The sequence below is a fragment of the Acanthopagrus latus genome, chromosome 9 (genome assembly GCF_904848185.1).
Source record: "Acanthopagrus latus isolate v.2019 chromosome 9, fAcaLat1.1, whole genome shotgun sequence".
Lineage (NCBI taxonomy): Eukaryota > Metazoa > Chordata > Actinopteri > Spariformes > Sparidae > Acanthopagrus > Acanthopagrus latus.
In genome coordinates this window covers 28,463,263-28,483,624 of record NC_051047.1, presented here as the reverse complement: position 1 = coordinate 28,483,624, position 20,362 = coordinate 28,463,263, and the positions used below count along the sequence as shown (strand labels likewise).

General features: G+C 45.9%; 2 protein-coding genes across 6 annotated transcripts in view; both read left to right on the top strand.

The window, feature by feature from the left end:
* Window positions 1-109: 109 nt before the first annotated feature.
* Window positions 110-10,532, top strand: arglu1a (arginine and glutamate rich 1a). Of its 2 annotated transcripts, none has more exons than XM_037109624.1 (4): window positions 110-686; window positions 3,408-3,645; window positions 6,428-6,511; window positions 8,849-10,532. In XM_037109624.1, the coding sequence occupies exons 1-4, from the start codon at window positions 355-357 to the stop codon at window positions 9,011-9,013; spliced, it is 819 nt and encodes a 272-aa protein (XP_036965519.1). In that variant the 5' UTR covers window positions 110-354; the 3' UTR covers window positions 9,014-10,532. The 2 variants fall into 2 exon arrangements, with proteins under 2 accessions (XP_036965519.1, XP_036965520.1); XM_037109625.1 differs by having other exon boundaries at window positions 112-686; window positions 3,420-3,645.
* Window positions 10,533-11,173: 641 nt separating this feature from the next.
* Window positions 11,174-20,362, top strand: part of efnb2a (ephrin-B2a) — a 29,757-nt gene continuing 20,568 nt past the window's right edge. The window contains exons 1-2 of one of the 4 annotated variants that reach the window (XM_037110513.1): window positions 11,174-11,447; window positions 13,839-14,870. In XM_037110513.1, the coding sequence (XP_036966408.1) occupies window positions 14,758-14,870 (113 nt within the window). In that variant the 5' untranslated portion in view covers window positions 11,174-11,447; window positions 13,839-14,757. Of the gene's footprint in view, window positions 11,487-13,483; window positions 14,871-20,362 lie in introns of those variants that run through there. The other 3 variants (XM_037110512.1, XM_037110514.1, XM_037110511.1) reach the window with 3 other exon arrangements.

Sequence of the window (20,362 nt, the reverse complement as noted above, 5' to 3'; positions counted from 1 at the left end):
AAATAATTATTTAATTATTAATTTCCAATCAGACAGCAGAGCTGTGGGACTGTGTGTTTGGATCTGACTGGAGAATCCCGAAGTCTACCGGAAAATGCCGAACGCCGCGGTGCCTGCTGGGAAACTACAAAGTCGGCCAACCGCCATCTTTCTTTACAGCGAGCTAGTAGGACAAAATAACAACGAGTTTTGGATGGTTATTCTTCCAAAACAGAACCGGTGAAGCATTCCCTCCTGGTCGTTTATTGCAGATAACAACTTTAAAGAGGAGCGAGCGGAACTGAAATCCAGATACGGTGCACGTACGACACAGTAGTTTGGTGTATCCCGCTCGACTTAGTGGAGGTGGTCAACATGGGCCGCTCACGGAGCCGCAGCTCGTCCCGGTCCAAACACTCCAAAAGCAGCAAGCACAGCAAGAAACGGAGCCGGTCTCGGTCGCGATCAAAAGACCGGGAGAGGTCCAAGAAGCGCTCCAAGTCCCGAGAAGCCAAACGGAGCCGCCGCAGAGAATCTCGTTCTCGTTCCCGGTCCACCACAGCCTCGTCCCGCAGAGAGAGAGCAGCCTCGCCGCCGGAGCGCATCGACATCTTCGGCAGGACACTGAGCAAGAGAAACGCCCTGGACGAGAAGCAGAGGAAGGAGGAGGAGGAACGGCGGATAGAAATGGAGAGACAGAGGAAGATGTGAGTATAGTTTAATAGAAGACTCTGCAGCTACGACGTTACATAACGTTGTCTGTGTTGGACTGTAGCGTGTGCTAAGCTAAATGCTAGGCTAGCTGCGTTTTGTTGTATGGGCGGCGCTAGCAGGCTAATGCTAACAGGCTAGGCTAGCCGCCGCAGCATGCTAACGTCAGCTCGGCTCTGCAGGCCCCGTCTGCACAGAGGAGGGTTTTCATCCCAGTCAGAGCAGACAGCTGCACCCCAGGGACCAGCTCACCTTCTCAAACAGACTGAGCCCCAAGTTTATAGTTTGAGTTTTAGACCTATTTGGGATTTTAATAGAATAAGTCTTTACTGAAATGTGTGATTTTTGATGTATAACTTGTAAAGACCTCACAGGTGGGGGGTGAGGCTGTGATCCAATTTTTTTTTTGTATACAGACCTGTTGGCATCAAATGAGTCATTCCCTGCAAATCTGTCCATCTGTTGTTTTCATATCAGTAATGTCTTGATAAAATTGTGAGTGCAGCAGATTTTGAGAGGGGTCACAAAGGTCATTAATTTAATGAATGAAACCAGGGAGTGCTGATACTATAGGACAGTTAGTCAGCCAATGGTTCAGTGTTCAGAAAATTATCCAAAACAGGTGATTGCATAATTTATTGAGCACCTATGCCAGACATCTGTACAGCCAAGTTAGCAACAGGTTGAGAGCTTGTCTGATTAAAAATGCAGTTTTAAGCCCCTTACTCCCTGACACTAACCCTTTCTTACAGCATTTAATAGCAACTTAAAAAAATAATGTTCGTGCATGAATCAGTCTGTAAGTAATAGTTGATAACAATATTGCAAACACATGAGAAAAAAATATACCTGGCCAGCAGGAAATCCTGCTTAATGCATCTACGTCCAGCAATGCACCCATAATGTTTATGTTGATTTTCAAGTGTCTGACTAAGCAGCTGTGGTTGGATCAGCTGCTGCAGCAGAGAAGCTGCTGATAGAAGTGCAACACTGTCACTTCTCTGCATCTTAAAACACTTCAGTGGTTTCCACACACAAAGACTGCAGCCCGTTTATTGTTTGCTGGCAGCTTCTATCTGTCGGACAGGGAAGCTGCCTTTGTGAAAGTGTGTGTGTGTGTGTGTGTGTGTGTGTGTGTGTGTGTGCGTGTGTGTGTGTGTGTGTGTGTGTGCGTGCGTGTGTGTGGTAGCCAGAGGCGCGCAGACACCTGAGATGTGGGCTGCATCCCACACCTGGCCTCCTGAGTGGCTCTTTTTTTAACTGCTTAAATGCCACAGGGCCACTTAACCAAGCATACTAATGTAAATATCACGACACAGACACTTGGTAGATAAGGATGGACTCGGGCCCGGGTTGGGTGAGGGTCTCTGGTTTCCCAGTGGCTGACGGGATGAAATCAAACCCAGGGAGGGACGTTTGTGTGTTTCCAGTTGTGCCAGAAGCAACAACACACATCCCCAACTCTTAATAGCTTCCTGTGAGTGCAGTTTGTGAAGCAAAAGAACAGGTTAAAAGCATTTTTCAAACGTAAACAGGATGACAGGTGACATCCACCTGCAGTAACCCTTTAATCTGCTGCTGTGTTGGACAGGCTCGGTCATCCCTGCAGGGGTAGAAGCCTGATATAGTGAGTCAAGTATCCACACAGCTCTGCAGTGTGCAGTCAACCTGTGATGTGTCTGTAACATCAGTGGTTTTGCACACAACATGCATGAATGAGGTAAAACATTTTGTGAATTTGTGACGAAGTGTTGAAGGTTCAATCCAAATTTGAAGCACCTGTCCCCTGCAGCTCTCTATTTAATGACTGCATTGTCACCTGGTTTCCCTGTTTTAATATGTGAGATTGACTCGCTCACAAAGTTCCTCTGATAAATGTTCGGCTCCATATTATCCTCAAGGTGTGTGTGTGTATATTTATACTATAATGTAGAATGAAGGGTTGTCCCTAACATAGTAAGGACTGCAGCATTCAAGCAGTGTTTGTTTGTCCCCAGTGGACTTCTTCAGTGAGTTTTATCTTAAAGCTTTTTGGGTGTTTTAAAATATTTACCATCTGCTCTAGCTCCAAATTTCTTTTATTGAGTAAAACAACATTTAATTGGCCTGTTTATTCAATGTCAGTAAAGAAGTTAAACCATCTTGCCCCCTCTTACAGTCTGCAGAAGCTGAATCTTATCACAGGAGCAGATCTAACTTCTGTATACCCCCGACAGTACAGAAACATTTAAGCTCTTTATTGTTATATGAAAGAAAGAAGAAGCTAAGTAACTAAGGGGCTGCTGACAGCTTAATATACTAAACTTTCCAAAAACACGCACTTTTTCTGGTAAGTTTCCTTCATGACCACACATATTGAACCAATCAGTTTGTCTTGAGGTCATATCTGGCCCTGGCTCTGGTCCTCCAGGGCCCGACTATGTGCTCTGTGCACTCTATGCACTCAATGGGGAGTGACCACAGTGACCCGCAATATTACGGCCCTGTGGTCGGCCCCGCTGTGAGCCTGCGTATGAAGACAACACTGTTTCAACCAAGCCGATGGAAACTGAATATCTTAACTGCAGCGACACCACATGTAATTAGACTGGCTGTGATAGAAATCCCTGACAGAGCTGCGTATTATAAATGAAACATTTTTTAAAGAGTTTTTGTTGGTGTGCAAGGAATGAGAGCGATCGGCTTTATGATATTCTTCTATCCCTTTGTGTCTTCTGTCTTTCCGCCAGCCGGCAGCAGGAGATCGAGGAGAAGCTCATCGAGGAGGAGACGGCACGGCGAGTGGAGGAGCTGGTAGCCAAGCGGGTGGAGGAGGAGCTGGAGAAGCGAAAGGACGAGATCGAGCGGGAGGTGCTGCGACGCGTCGAGGAAGCGAAGCGCATCATGGAGCGGCAGCTGCTTGAGGAGCTGGAGAGGCAGCGGCAGGCTGAGTTGGCAGCGCAGAAGGCCAGAGAGGTAACGCTCGGTCGTTTGGAACGCAGCCCCCTTCCCTACATACCTCCCTCACCCCTTACCCCCCTGTCCCCACCTCCCTCCCAGTCACCTGCTCTAACGGGACATGGTGGAGGTGGGGTGACCCCCACCTCTCCTTATTTATTTTCTACAGTGTAATCTCGCCATCGCACAAGTTTCACTGCACCTGGAAGTCGCCATGCTGCAGTCGCACTGAATGCTAACAAGTATTACTTTTAATCTGTGCGCATGCAACACACACAGTATAACATACAGAGCACGAGGCGCCATGCCAGTGTGAGAGTGTCTTTGACTCGAGTGCAGGAATCAATGTGCACGTGAAATTAATCAGAATACAGGAACCATAAACAACGTGCACACCTGAAGAATGCAGCTCCACAGTATATTACCTTCATTTTCTAGCAGAAACTAAACAGGTTTTGCACGCAGAAGCTAAAATGTCGTTCAGGCTGATGATCGTGTGTTTGATAGCGTCTCGAGGGGATTCCCCCACCCGCCAGTGAAACTTTTGCCATGGCGAGGTTACAGAAATTGACTGACTGCATTCTTTTTCATATTTCTTTTCCTGGATCGGCTTGATCTGTTGCTTTCATATTTGTAAGCATCCCTGTTGATGTCTGTAATAAAGAGCTCTCTCTCTTTTTTTTTTTCCTTTAAAATGACACTTTTGTTTTTTACATTCACCATCTCTGTACATCACCAGCCATTTTTAAATGTTTCCCAAATGCTTAAAAAAAATTGGCAACTTAAAAATAAAGTTAACATAGTCGCGTCATGTATTGGGTTAGCCAGGCTTTATCGTGAGTTCTGATAAGAAGCCCGTCCCTTTCACCACCTTTATTGTTCTGTTCTTAAAGGGACTTGTGTAAAGTTAGTGCAGGCGTCTTTCCTTCTTTCTCTCCTTTCGCGTTTTAACACAGTAAAGTTAGACAGCTGTCTGGTTCGCCCTGAGCCCCGCCTCCCGGCCGTCATTAAGAAAGGAGGCTTGTTTACACTACAGTAACAGAGTATTGTGAATGAGAGGGCCAGCTAAAGCCCAGTGACCCTGACGTGCACAGGCAGCAGCCAGTGGCTCGGTACTAATAGGGTGAGAAATGTAGTCGGAGCGCGCCTCCTTTACCTACTTGGACTTATTTGGTTGGCCCGATCTGTCTTTCCTCTGCTCTCTTTAAATCTCCCACTGTCAACCACAGACACTGTTTACCAACAGGACGGATAGAACCGACAGGCTCGTCAGTAGCTAAAAGGTCAAGGTCAGCCTTCCTGTATTCAGCTGAGTAAGCTTCAGCTAGACGCCTACAGTGTCGTCGACAAGGCAGCCGTCCAGTCTTTGCTCTGTTACTCTGACATCTGAAATCAACTCTGATGTGTAGAAATGTTAATCACACTGTTTAATCCACAGACAGTTTGTCCTGTACAGGTTTTCTTTACCCCCCCGTCCCCCCCTTTACCTTCTCTTGTTTTGACAATCTTCTGCTCTGGGATACATAATGATGGATTTCCTGTTTCCTGTTTGACACGGTCTAACCTCTATCTGTTACCATATATTTTATTTTTTTCTAATATTCATTTTTATGCAGAGCTTTTTCTCCCTAGAGAAACAAATGTACTGTGTTCTGTACTCATGACTTGCTTCTCCTATAGGGTTGCTGCTAAGTTTTTGACATTGTTTTTTTTTATTTTGTAAATACATTTGTGTTGTGTTTTTTTTTTTTTTTTTTTTATTTTGGAAACACAACTCACCACCTTCCTAACTAGCACTTGACCTGAGCTGGCCTGCAGCCTTTCAGCTCACCTGAGACTTGTGTCCTGTACTGTAAGTGTACCGTGGTCCGGTCCTCCTCGATCACTCGCAGACACCACTTTGTACTGTGCCCTCCTTCACTCTGCTATGGGGACTAAAGAGAAGGATAAACTTTTAAAACAAACAAAATGTGAGCTGTGGCTGCAGGCGCAGGTTAAGCAATACAGAGATCAGAGTTATAAAGAGGAATGCCGCGGGCGCAGTATGGCAGAATCCCCCCATACCTACCTACCTACCCACCCACCCCAGGAGCGCTTCTCTGTCTCTGCAGGGGCCACACAGTCCGGACGAGACAGTAAATATTCAACCGTTTAATGCCGAATGCTTTCACCAGTTGTGTAGGTACACAGGCAAGGAAAATGCGTAGGTATACGTGCATTGGTGAGCCAAAACTATTCCCTCCTTTATTTGTATCCTTTTTCTCTTGCTTATAATGATGTTAAAAAAACAGCAATTGTACTTTCTTCTAGATTGTATTGTCTCTCATTTATATCTGTCTTCTATTGATGAGTGTGATGAGTGGGTTTCCCCCTTTTTTAAAAAAAAAAATTCTTGTGTTTTAAATTTTAATGTCACCATGATGCAGTGAGGTGTGGCTGTAGTTTTTTTTTAATTTCTCGAGGAGGGTAATAACTGCAGTAGAGGGAGGGAACCAAAAAAAATAGCGGGTTCATTTTTTTCCCCCACAGTTTCTTTAAGGCTTTTTGCACCCCCCCTCCCCCCTTTGTACTTTTTTAAAAACAATTCAGGCTGACTGCAAAGAATGCCACAGTGTGGTCATGTGCGAGAGGCTAAACAAACTTCTCTGTGGTGTAATGAGTTAGTGGTGTGTGTATGTGTACTGGTTGAGTGTCTGTGTGCGAAAAATTGGAGTGCGAGCTTGTGTACGTATGAAACATAAAGTGCGTTTGTGGCTGCAGCCTGTTCGTGCGCTAACATGGAGCCGTGTCACCCGTCTAGGAGGAAGAAAAATCTAAGCGGGAGGAGCTGGAAAAAATCCTGGAGGAGAATAACCGCAAGATCGCCGAGGCTCAGGCCAAGCTGGTACGCCCTGCTCTGAACCAGCTAAGCTGCTGCTTTTCTGCCTCTTTCTGGATACATTTCTCTCAGTTCTGTCAAATTCATAACCCTCAGTTTAATCGCTTTTTGCACGCAGCCCTGATCCCTTAAAAACACGACTAACACTCTTCATCCTATTCTAACGCAACACCCTGAAAACCTGCCACAACACCAGCATCACGCTCTCTTCTTCATATTTATATCTAAACAGATATTTTTCATCATTAATAATTTTTAGTGAGAGATTTTCTTATTTCTATTTTCTGCTACTCTGCACTTCTACTGCACTACAATTCAGCAGTGAAATATACTTTTTATTTTTATTTAATACCTTTTTAGTTAGACATCTTTGCAGATTTGAACTAGAAAAAAAGTTGAATTAAAACCAACAAGTACTCAGTTTTATTATGAGTGAAGATAAAAATCCACACAGTGTCAGTAAAGTAGTTAAATGAGCTGCACCTTCACCAGCTGCCACATTAAAGAGATTCAACCATTATAAACCTATGATGAAATACATAAAATTCTAATATGGATCAGAATTATATATACTTCTACTTTTGGTCCTTGAAGTATATTTAGATGCTGATAGTTTTCTACAGTTGTTGAATGCTTGCAGAGTTTTTCTGCAGCTAATCTGCGTCTCTGCTGTTTTTTGGACACGTTTCTCTCAAATCTGTCAAATTCATTAACTTCAGTTTTAGCGTTCTGCTGTGATCTCATTTAAAATAATTACTCAACACCCTCAAACCTGCCATGTCTATATCCTGTTATAACACAGGGATCAGGTTCTTTACTTTTTTATTTCTGCATCAATCTGTTTTTTTTTTTAGCTTGCGTGACATTTTTTGTTCTTAATAATGTCTCTAATATGAACTGATTGTGAAGGAAACCAGCGATGGCAAGTAACTGAGTACATTAACCTCAGTAGTTCACTTCTGTACAGTTTTGAGGTATTTGTATTCGAGTATTTAATTTTTTTTTTGCTCTTTCATACCTCGACTGATTTCAAAGCTTCACGTACGAGTCCTTCAAGTTAATAATACAAAATAAAATTAACCAATGAAAAATGCATTTTTATTAAATTGAATTAAATACACAGTTTTTATGTATTGTAACGTCTTGTAGTAGTGCTATTTATTATATATAAATATTAATTTGTAAAAATCAACAGAATTCTGTTTCTCATCTTGCGACTGTTTTTTCAAATCAAAAATTTTACTCAATTACATAAAAGTACAGTTGTTAAAATAATACTCAAGCAAAAAATTTTCTTCCCAAAACCTTTTATTTATTTTTTTTTAGCTGTATGTCTGGATTCTCATCAGCCCGTTTGATAAGATAACAAACAAAAATTCAGATAAACAAGATTTAATTATTAATTCAGTTAATACTCAGTGATTACTTCTGATTTGAAAGTAACTACGGATGTAACACATACTTACTAAGAGTAAAAATTACCCACAAAAATGATTTAATTAAAATAACTTGAGTAGTTTCAGTTACTTCCATCCCTGGATGTTATTGTGGTAATTTTAGTACCACTCAGGTTATATATCAGATTAAATAATCTGGATTGCGGGTCACTGCTCCAGATTGAGAGTTTGTTTCGATTATGACTTTAAAAAACAAAATAGTGAGTAAGTCTTTATTGATCCTGTGTGGAAATTCTCAAACTGCCCAACACAAAGTATAAAATAGTTAAAATAAATGACTTGCACATGAATGCATCATTCTTCAGGATCCTGTGATTTGATGTACGGTTCTGAATCGTGACTTTTTTAATATATTTCAACTCCAAACTAAAAGCTTACATAAATGATCGGCGTACTGGAAAGACCCCTGATGCACATCTTGTCTGTTTTAAGTGCTTTTAATGTCATTTATGTCTTTCATTACAAGTATCTGTCCCCCGCTGATTGAGACCTCAAGGCCTCCACCGCAACACGACTGAATAACATAATAGTCCTTTGGCAAGAAGCTCGTCTATTGAGTGGCTTTGAGTTGATGGTTATCAGACGTGGTTAACAATCCAGTGGCTTTTTTTCCTCCCCTGTTGGCTAAATAACCTCAAGTTTGTCTAATTTGTAAAGCCGTGTTTATTTGATTTAGTCTTGATTTAGACAAGCTGAGGCTTTATCAAACAGCTGCACACCAAAAAGAAAAGCAGCCTCTGTAATGCCGGATCTTAGAGAGGGATAAAGAAAATGCCAGCAGTTTGTGGGCAACTTGGCTTGAAGGGCATTGTTTTCTGTCCTCGTCTGACCTCATTGTTTCTGCTGTGTGTGTGTCTGTGTGTGTGTGTCTGTGTGTGTGTTGCAGGCTGAGGAGCAGTTGCGTATTGTGGAGGAGCAGAGAAAGATTCACGAGGAGCGCATGAAGCTGGAGCAGGACCGTCAGAAACAGCAGAAGGAGGAGCAGAAAATCATCCTCGGCAAGGGCAAGTCCAGGCCCAAGCTCTCCTTCTCCCTGAAGGCCACCGAATGAAGACTGCTCCCCCTTCGTCCACATGTCGCGCCCCTGCCTTCATCCCCACCCCCCCATCCAGATCTCCCTCCTCATCATTCGACCCCACGCCTCCTCCTCCTCCTCCTCTGTGGAACGCTCGCTTCGTTTTGGAAGTGCTGAAGGAAGGCCGAGCAGAGGGCCGCAGCCCGGTGTGTTGACTCGTCCCCCCTGCGGAGGCCCGTGTTGCTGCTCCCGGCCTTGAAGAGGAGGCAGCTCTTCGCCCAGGAAGGACCTGACTGCTCCCTCCATCCTTCCTCACCCCTCCCCTCCTCCACACACCGCACAGATGACTCTTGTTTGTGCCGTTTTTTTTTTTTTTTTTTTTTCTCTCTCTCGGTTTTTATTTACATTTTTAGGGAACTTGAACTTTTGATGTAGATTGCTATAACATGTCGTCCCCCCTCCCCCGGCCCTGCAAGTCTTAACTCTGGTGTATCAGCGAGCAAACTGTGCGCCTGTGCTCTTCTTCTCACATGTCTTCACAGCCAGCAAACAATAGAGCTCCAGCCCCCGATTTAGAAGAAGTATGTGTGACTTTGTCTAGTTCAGCTTTACTGTAAAAAAGCTTCATGTGCAGCCTGGGAGTCGGCCTGTGGTTTTCCCGTTCTCGTTGAACACAAGGTTCCTAAAATGGCTGCCGCTGGTGGTAACAAATCACAGCGCTGCCCTCTTTTTTTCTTTTTTTAAAAGCACAGTTAACTTCCCGTCCAGCTGACAGGTTTGTGTCTTCCACCTTCTCTTCGCTTCCTCCTCACCGTATAAATCCACGGCGTCTTTTCTTTCTGCTTCAGCTGTCTGCCATGTATATAATTTTTTTTTTTCTAAAGGACACAGCAGCATGTTGAGAGGAAACGTAAAAGCTCGTGTGTTTTTAGATTTTTGAAGTCACAGGTGAACTCGGCCTCGACTCCCAAGCTGCTCATGACTGAACCACAAACCCTACAACAGGATATGTGTCTCGTCCACGATAACGAGCCCTGTGGGTGACGAGGAGCGAGAGAGCGAGAGAGCGGACATTTCCTGTGTGATGTAATGTTATTAGCCTTGCTGTGATGTCCCTCCTCCCCTCCCCCACCCCAAAAAAAGTTTAGGATTGTGTCATGAAATTGAACCAAGGTTAGCAAACCAACATCCACAGTCACGGTGTATCTGGAGTTTTGTGTTATCAGACTCTGACCTGTACGAAAACGCCCTTCTCAGTTTTGTTGTAGTAAATTAACTTGCAAGGCGCCTCACTTGGTAAGTCTTGAGTCGTAGAGGATGGACAAGTTCAGGTAAGATAAGGTGTGAGGTCGGCAGCTGTGTGTGTGTGAATGTGTGTGTGAGAGTGTGTGACTGAGCGAGTGAGTGAGTGTGTGTGTTGGTGAGTGACAGGCTGACCTCAGGTGGGTATACTGACTCTCTGTTTTGTCGTGGGATTTTGAATTTGTCATGTAATTTCCCCCCTCCAATTGTCAAGGGACTGAACAGTTCAATAAATCCATTGAATGCCTCCCGACGTGTGTGAAGCTGCTTGATCCGCTCGTGTGTTTCTCAGCGAGAGGTCAGAAATATAAAAACGACTAAAACAAATTAACTAAACTGCTACATTATATTTCCACTCTGATGTGATTTGGAGGCAATATTGTACTTTTTACTTCACTACAATTATTTGATAACTTTAGTCACTAGTTACTCTGCAGATTACAGGCTGCATCAGATCCTGCAGAGTGAATATTTACATTTATTTAATTTGCAATTAGATTAAAAACAAACACTGATAATCAGAAAAAGGCTGAATATCAAGTTACCAACAGTGGAAAGGTACATTTATTGCCAGAAAATAACAAAGTAAATTGAATTTATTACTATTACACGAGTACTCTGTTCACTCTGAGTCATGAATGACTTTTAGGTACTTTTCTTGCTAGCTGCACTGCTAACTGAGCTAACAGGCTAATGACAGCTGTTATTCTGTAGACATGCTTCTCCTTTGTGTTTTAGAGCATGAACTCTAAGAGTGGAGTGCATCTTTAATATTTTAATGAGTGAATGCAGTTTGATCCTCTCACACCTGAGCGTCAGGTCAGACTGACGTCATCTGACGCGAGCAGCCGTCTGACCCGCTCCGTGACAGTTTAATGGCTCTGCTGGCACCGCGCTGCGTGTCTCTGTCAGCGGGTTACTGCGCACTACGATCCGTTCTGTGGCCTTGGAGCGGTGCGGGACCACATACATCAACGTCAAGTTAACCAGATCCCTGTAATAACAGCGCCTAATTAGTTGGCAGCTCCGGTTTTGAGAGAGTTTCAGTGCAGTTGGTTTGTTTCCAGCCGGTGACAAGAGACTGAGATCACCGCAGGCCGAGCGTGAGAGCGGAGCAGCGCCCGGCCTCGACTCCGGATCCAGGGCGATGACACATCAACCTCAGCAGGTACAGAAGAATCCAACTGTGGACTTCTTAAATGTGCAGGTGAAGCAGCGATGGATGAAGATGATTTATTAAGCTCATGTCACCACTTTCAGGGGATCATTTTCATGAGATTCCCGGTGATGACGCGTTGGAAGTCCCCACCTCTCCACGGTTTTTACGCACAGACTCCCGGCGGTGCCCGACGCGCTCCGCTGCGCTCCTGAACAAACACACAAGCTGCAGCGGCTCTGCGGCCTGTGAGCCGCCGCCCGCCGGCCCGCGCAGCTCAGCCGAGTCCGGTCCGGTCATTAAAACAAGACGGACCGTCAGCAGAGTTCAGCTGCCGGCACGAACTTATTCTCACTTTACTTCCCTCAGATTTTAGAGAGAAAACGCACCGGGAAGTGTGAAAGAGTTATTCTGCTGATGCTTTAAACTACTTTTTAAATGTAATTTAATTCATTTTAAATGCAAAGTGAGCTCCTCCAGACACGTGTAGGCTTTATTTAAATTAAATGATCTGTCTGACATCAGAGGGACGTTCAATGACTCCACTTTATCTTTCAAACAGAGGAACAACAATAGTTTAAGTCCTGTCCAAACTGCTTCCCTGTCTGAAGTGTCAACAGCAGAGACTCACTGGTGTGTGTGTGTGTGTGTGTGTGTGTGTGTGTGTGTGTGTGTGTGTGTGTGTGTGTGTGTGTGTGTGTGTGTGTGTGTGTGTGTTCCTCAGTCCTTTTGTGAGTCGATCTGATCTTCTTTCTGCCCGACGAGCTCGCAGGAAAAGATTTATAAAAATAAAGAGAGTCCAAACTTCCCGTGTGACTGTCAGACACACACAAAACAGACGTGAAACATTGAAAATAAATAAATAAAAATAAAGTCACAATAAATCTAAAACTTAAATAAAAATGTAATTTAATGTGCATTTTTTTTAAAATCCGGAAATAAGTTAATAAGAAGTAAGAATGGCATAAAAAAAGAGGAGAATTAATTAAGAAATACATTGAGGGTTTGTTTCATCCACATTTAGATTATTTATTAAAGATAAACACACTGAAACTCCTCCGCAGAGTTAATAAACATGTTGTAGAGAAATATAGAGAAATATCCTGCCAGTTAAATATTTACAGAAGGTTCCGCCTCGTTAATCTGACACATCAAATTAAATCTAAAGTTCACGCAGCTGCCGCAATAAACATCCCGGGTGCGGTGCGGGTGGAGCCGCGCGCACCGTGTGTGTGTGTGTGTGTGTGTGTGTGTGTGTGTGTGTTTATTCCCGCGGACAGGAGACGGATCGGACTCCCTCAATCCACAGCGAGAAGAAACGAGCTGATCGAATTAAGTCGTTGAAAAGTGCCAAAAGTTCACACGTTACTTTCTCTGAGCTGCCAGAGGTGTGTGTGTGTGTGTGTGTGTGTGTGTGTGTGTGTGTGTGTGTGTGTGTGTGTGTGTGTGTGTGTGTGTGTGTGTGTGTGTGCTCGTTAAATTAGAGGCCATTCACTAAAAGATTTAAGTGTTTGTAGAAAGTGTGAATGTGTCGATTCAATTAAGGAACTTTAATGTTTGTTAAAATAATGTTGTAATAGTTCCGGATGCGGCGCAAAAGGCGCAATACACACACGTGTTGATGCGGCTGATGGTGAATTAAATCACTTTATTTGTTAAAGAATTAATTCAGTATATATATTTAAAAAAACAAACTCCTTTAACTCCTCAGAAGTTTAAAGAACGTTTTATTTGTAACCGTCCTCTGGATATTCAGGAGACTCTGGTTTAAATCTTTAATCTTCGGCTCCATTTGTTCTAAATCAAAACAGTTTTATTCTGATATTTTAAGTTTTATCTGAGTGTAAAATAAAAACATAATTCGGTTGTTTCTGTGTGTTTTATGTCCCCAGAGCGTTTTTCTTTCCGCTAGTGGGCGCTCGTGCCTTTCGAAAAAACTTGAGCCGCAGCAGAGCGCATACAATGGAGAGACATGCGTGTGTGTGTGTGTGTGTGTGTGTGTGTGTGTGTGTGTGTGTGTGTGTGTGTGTGAGCCGTATGGGAGCTCGTTGTTTTCATTATGGAGCCATAAACACGGAGAAGTGCGCGTTATCTGTGTTGTTACGCACGTCGGAGTTAAATCAGCAGATATTTGCATGGAGTCTGGTGCGCGCCGTTTAACCTGCTCGCATCTTTTTTTTTATTGATCACAGGAGGAGTGTTGCACTTTTGTATTAATTCTGTGTGTTCTTTGTGTGTGATGTGATCTAATTACGTCATAAGTGGACCTTGATGGCACCTCCTCGGGGTTCGGGGTTTGATTCCTCCACCTGTCCTGTTGGTCAGAAGTACACTCGGCTGTGATTCCTCCCCATTTTTTCAGCCGAACTGAACCAGTTGCCTTTCCCCTCCTTTGACTGACAGCACGGCTCCTATTCACTTCCCCTGGCCGTGGGGACCAATCAGCAGCAGCGGTGGGCGGGGCCTCGGTAAAACCAGCTCCACCAAATATTCCCAGTCGCGCTCCCTTGCAGTTACTCTCCATCCAGGTTTCGGAGCAGCGCTGAGGCATCACCCCTGCGTACTCTGCGGGCGTTTTTGGATCCGGATCTTTGGCAGGAGCCGCAGCGCGTTGTGTTCTGGGGACCTCTAGTATGAGAACTTCCATTCCAGCTCCTTTGATTTCTTTCATCCTCATATTTGATCATTTTCTTAATTTTGACCATCCGAACTCATTGCTTCGCCCTTCTCATTTTTCTGCTGCTGTCACCCACAGTTTGTTGCTCACCGCCACCTCCACCACCGCCACCTCCACCAGCACCTCCACCAGCAGCAGCAGCAGCAGCAGCAGCAGCAGCAGCTCCAGCTGAAAGGGGGAATAATCTCACCATTCCAACCAGCCAGCCATCTCCTGTCCGTCTCTGTGCTGCTGCTGCTCTTCTGGATCTTTGGCTGCACTGCTGGACTATAACGCAGAGGATTTATATTTGTATTGATTTCCATCTGCCGCCCGGTCCACAGCGGACAACACCACTTTCTTTTTTTTCTTCTTCTTCTCTCTGAGGGATGTATTTCAGCGCTCTGAAGGGGAGAATATAAACGCACTGCCCGCTGAATGAACTGCTGCCGTGCGCCTTTTGGTTTGTTGGAGCAGGAGATGCTCCTCTACGTCTGATCTTGGGTTTGTTGTCCGTGCGCAGCCCCTCTGGATCGGGATATAAGCTGAAGAGATTGCCGCCGTCAGCCCTTCCTGGAGCGCTTGTCGCCTGATTTATTTTTCGTGGACACATTTGGTGATTTTGAGAAGGATTGTGCACCCCACCCGGAGGCGCGCAGGCTCACCATGGGGGACTCGATGTGGAGATATTATTTCGGAGTTTTGTTTATTGCCTTCAAAGTGGACTTGTGCCGGGCGATCATCCTGGAGTCCATCTACTGGAACACAACAAATACCAAGTAAGTGGAGCACAAGCCGCGCCGGTTATCGGCCCCCGTAGCGCTCGTGTACGCTCTCCCGTGCAGGAGACGATTTCATGCCAGACTCCGTTGAAAAATCAGGCAATTTAAGGCTGACTCTCTGGCCGCTCGTCGCTCCAACGCGTAAAATAAAACCAGTCGTCATTCTGTAGTTTTTTCTGAAACACCTCTTCATTTCAGCACACATTCAGAGGAACAAAGCGCTCTCACACTCGCGTCATTTAAACATTTGAATTTTTATCCTCGCTTTTTAATTCTCGCTGACATCACGCAGGCTGCTGATCTGCAGAGAACCGCGTCTCCAAAGTCAGATATCGTGAAAATAAATGCAGATTAGCGGGTCATGTGTGTGTGTGCGCGCGCCGAGTTTCCCCTCAACGATTAATACATATAATAAAAAAAAAAAAAAAAAAATCCTGATGGATCTCCACCCGCTCTGCAGCTTCACTCGCACAATTTTCTGAACTGAATCTGGTGTTTTTATTGGTGTTACAAGATAAAGACATCATCCAAAATGTCAGGATTTAAACGAGCTGCGTGTCGCTCTGCTCGCGTCTTCACCGCCCAGTTGGTTCATCTGCAGTTTGTCTTCTTGTGTCGCTCGTTTGGGGGAATATTTACGCGCAGTGGACGGCGAGGCCCCGCTCGGCCGCCCCGTGCGTTATGGTGGCCACCACTCTATACACACACACACACACACACACACACACACACACACACACACACACACACACACAGCTCTACACTTAATATGTTGCATCTGTTATTTGCTGTTTACGCGCACATTAATGTGGAGTCGGTCAGACGTGTTTTCGTGGGTAACTTTACGCGTCGCCTGCTCGCTGAACAAGAACTTGGACTTCTGACTGTAACAGGTCCGATCCGGTAAAAAATAGCAGAGCTTTGAAGCTGCATGGAGCTCATTAAGCGGGGCCTTGCCGGTGTGCTTCCACGGGATCAAATATTAGATGTTATTTTTACTCTCCGTGATGAAAATAACGAAGCCTCGTTGTGCTCGACGCGACGAGGCGGAGGGCTGCGTGGAGCTGCCGGGACGCTCCGCCGGGGCCCTCAGCTGCTCTGCTGCTCTGCTGCGGCTCCCAAACACTTTGTGTGCAGACAATTAAATAATGAAGTGAACAATGAGATGGATTTTTAGGGCGGACTGTGCTGGAAAATGTATTGGAGGAGATGAAAACTCCAACCTGTTTGTTCATTGCGTCTGGACGTAAAATTTAAATTCTGGATTTCATGACGCCTCTCTCAGTTGAGTGTCTGTTTCTAGAAGATCCATCTTTGACCGTAGCTGGGTGATTATGAGGCCTCATCCACCCATCTGAGATCACCTCCATGTGCCTCCTAAATATTCACCACCAGGCCAAGAAAGGCGGTTAAACTCCTTTTTTCCTGCTAATAAAAAGGTGTCTGTCTCCTCCTCTCCACCCCTGCGCTCAGCCCGGCGGGGGGCGCCCCTCTTTGTGGCGCTTTCGTCACGGCCAAACTCCCAACTCGCTCAATAATTCAGCTTTTGGGCTCCAGCTCAGGCAGAAAGCCCCTCCGTCCCTCTCTGTTTTTTTTCCACAAGTCAAACACACACAATGGAGACGCTCTGACGGTCTAACAGGTGCCTGTTGTTGCGCGGTGGAGAGCCGAGACGTGCGTTGTGCGTGACCGTGCGCGCTCGGGGCCTTGCTCGCCTGTTTCAGACAGGATTTGCTGCGGTGTGTGCGGGACGGAGCCGTGATGGTCTGTGCGCAGCAGCCTCGGCCTCGTCGACCATCTGTGTCCCGGCGCGTCTCGACGCAGATCTGCTCCTCATGACGCACCGATGTATGTTTGTACATTTAGACGATACATCGGCTGCGAAACAGCATTTTTTTAAAGCTTAAAATCGGCCGAGGCTGCACTTTGTATGCATGCACTGCAGCCCAAACGGTTCTGAGCGGCGATGCAGTGAGTGTGTGTTTAGGTCAGTGCGTATATGGTGCCATCCGCCGACAGAAACACCCCGGGATGGTTCCAGCAGTGCAGATTTGCTCGCTTGTGATGTGCAGAGTGTTTTTATTTTATTCTGAGGGACAAAGCAGATAGAAGGCAGCTCTCTGAGCAGACTGCAGCTCCTGTGTTCTGGGAAAAGCTTCCTCCTCTATAAAGGGCTCACCCCACAAGTTATTTTGTGCCGTCCTGTGCTCGCAGAGCCAGAGGAGCCTCCATTTTGGAGCAGCAGTCCTCTCAAATTAGTGTGTCATTTCACTTGGCGCGTCACTTTTGATTTTTTGGGGGGGAAAAGGAGGAAAACAAAGGAGAAGAGCGTCCAGCCTCGGAGCCAGCTCAGGCCGCAGGCTGCCTCAGAGGCTGCGGGCATTCCGCAGAATTAGCGGGTGCATGTGCGCATTCTTTACCTCCAGTGTGGGTTGAAGAGTTCAGAGGTAAAAGGCCACAGAGTGATATCATTGTGTGAGCGGACGCCTCTTGTCTCTGGAGGTAAATACCCTCTTTTGTGAGCAGGACAATCACTGTGGCGTGTAGTTCAAGTTCTCTCACATCATTTGGAGCTAAAATCTTTTCATTGATTAGTTGGTTGAAGGAGCTTCAGGGTGGAAAATGTGTCCAGACGCTGAGGGTTTTTTTTTTCTCTCCTCCTGATAAATAACTTCCCTGTGAGCGTCCGGCTGAATAAACTTTTTATTATCCCTCTTTTCACAGCTTGTTGAAAGTCCTCATGCCACAGCGTGTCAGTTATTCCTCCTCGGTTTCAGAGGAGCCCAGGAGCGTGAATATCTTTATTCAGCAGGTCAGCAATATGCTCGGCAGCCCGAGCTGTCCCGGCCGCTCTGCGTCTCGCTCTGGGTTTGTGTTCGTCCTCTTTGACTATTCAAGGAAGGATGAATGTTAGAAATGTGGAGGCTGCGGGCCAGTCTAATGCCTTTGTGTGTGTGTGTGTAGGCAGGGGGAGAGCATAAAGAAACAGCTAGCCTCTCTCTATGCTAAGTGTGTGTGTGTGTGTGTGTGTGTGTGTGTGTGTGTGTGTGTGTGTGTGTGCACCTATCAGAAGAAATCCCTCCACAAGGATCACGGCTGTGTCGATTAAACCTCATTGTTGTTTGGCGCTCTACTACTTTACTGCTCTTATGCACAAACCTCCGAAAGGAAAAAAAAAAAAAACAAGAGTGTGACCCCACACACACACACACACACACACACACACACACACACACACACACGCACCTCCTCCTCCACCTCCTCCTTCTTCTTCTGGTAATCCATTTTGTAGTTGGGAGGGAGAAACAAAAGCGAGTCCTGCTTTACATGGTTTATGTAAAAGGAGCGCTCCCTCTCCTCCAATGCAGTTCATTAAGAGATTACATAGAAGCCCAGAGACCCTTTGTGACCGGGCAGTGACGGGGGCACCTCTGTGGGTCCTTTTGTGAATGCAGGGGGGGGTTAGAGAGAGAAGAGGAGGAGGAGGAGGGCTTAGAGATGCAGGTCCATCATGAATGACTGACGAGGCCTTGTGCTGGATGTCGTAACGATGCCCTCCCTCTTCCTCCGACCCGTCCCTCCTTCCAAAAACCCCCGCGGAGCCTCTAATTTTGCCCTTTTTTTCCTTTTTTTTCCTACCTCCTCTGGAGCTCAGAGAGAGAGAAAGATCAGTTGTTTTAATTTAGCTACATCGACCAGCGGCGAGGGCGAGAGAGGGAGGGAGGGAGGGAGGGAGGGAGGGAGGGAGGGAGAAAATGGAAGGAGAGGAAAAAGTGAAACGCTGCCGTGTTCGACAGTGAACCGACACCGGCAGGGTGACGGAGGGTTGAAGTGGCTTTTTAATGATTAGAGAAGTTGATGATTTAAGATTGTGGAATGAAAAAAGGAACACGGAGGGAAAGAATGGGAGGAAAAAAGAGAGGGAGAGGAGAAGAAAGAGTCGGGGCCCCAAGGGGCAACGAGGGTAATTATGTCTAGGCCCGCTCAGATCCCACAGGCCTGGATTACTGGATGAAAGGTAGGCTGAAGGCTCGGAGCGCCCACACCAGCAGAGCGAGGCCGAGGGGGGGACAGGGTGACGGCGGACGTGGAGACCTCTGGACCCGCGGCCGACAGAGGGCGAAAGCCGGGTCGCTGCGAAGAATCGCGGCTGGCTTAACCCTCGCCGTGCCTCGGCGTGGCCTCTTTGTCTGCCGCCCTCATGAGTCCTCACGCTGCAGCCGGGACTCAAACACTCAATCTGCAGCAAATATTCAGCCTCCCCTCACTTTGTTTCCTTAACTTCAGGGCCACAGGAAGGGAACCAGAGGGGCGATCAGGGCCGGGCCGGGCCGGGCCGGGCCGGGTTGTGTCACACACACAAATCCAACAACCCGGCGGTTCAGATAGAGACAGAGACACGGGGAGAGACGGCACATGAGAGCTGAGAGGGTTTCATGTTGTTTTACTGGCGACAGATGCGGCGGTCGTAACCTCTCAGGAAGTAGCTCCACACCGCTCCTCCTCCTCCTCCTCCTCCTCCTCCTCCTCCTCCCTTTCCCCTTTTGCTCCTTTTGCCCCAACATTTCCTTTCTCCTCCCTCCACACACACACACACACTAAAAGAGACACCAGACTTAAAGGTGAGGAGATGAAGTATTGAAACAGATGTCTCGCCCACTTGTCTGTCCGCCTGAATCTGCAGGCTTTTGTCACAAATGTGGAAGAAACACTTCATTTCACTTTCTCGTCTTAGAAAATCTCCCTCACGGCTTCACATTTCACTAAAAAACATTAAAAAAAGTCTTTTTTTTTCCTTTTGTGTGAGTCATTAGACAGCAGAGCAGTCGCCGGCAGACGTCGACGCTTTAGAATCATTTTTCCAAGAGAAGCAGCGAGGGAGGTTTAGTACGTCAGAAATTGCAGCTCTCTGATTTCAGCAGGCAATTATGAAAAACTTATGAAAGCTTCTTTCTGTAATCTAACTTCTGACGGAGGCGAGGAGAGAGTTCAGACACCTGCGACGGTTTCTGGTTCAGTTTGTTTGTTGAGGGTTCAGATAGACGAGGAGGAAGAGGAGTGCTGCCGGCCGTCTGTCGTCTCTCTTCACCTCCTCTGATCTAACCGGGTTCTGCTCGTGGACGAGTGTCGGCCTCATTGTGAGGAAGAACAAATGTTGCGTGACACGACAGAAAAGTGTTGACAGCAGACGAGTCGAGCTGCGACTCTCATCATCGCTGCAACGAGACGGTTCAGCGTTCAGTCGGTCAAACTCTAAAGGAGCAGAGTGCAGTTTTGTAAAAGGAATTCAAACTATTAAGTTAATATTTCTTTAACTGAATAAACACGTTTCCTGTCATTAAAACAATCAAGTCCAAAATTTTTATCCCAAAACTACAAAGTGCACCTTTAAATGTCTTGTTTTATCTCACAAACTGTCCAAAAGTTAAAAAAAATACTCAATTTAAAATCATATAAAACAAAAAATCCTCACGAGAGAATCTAGAACC

Coding starts and splice junctions, on each gene's coding strand:
- arglu1a (XM_037109624.1), top strand. CDS start 355: ATGGGCCGCTCACGGAGCCGCAGCTCGTCCCGGTCCAAACACTCCAAA. Junction 687..3,407: donor ATGGAGAGACAGAGGAAGAT/GTGAGTATAGTT, acceptor TTGTGTCTTCTG/TCTTTCCGCCAGCCGGCAGC. Junction 6,512..8,848: donor CCGAGGCTCAGGCCAAGCTG/GTACGCCCTGCT, acceptor TGTGTGTTGCAG/GCTGAGGAGCAGTTGCGTAT.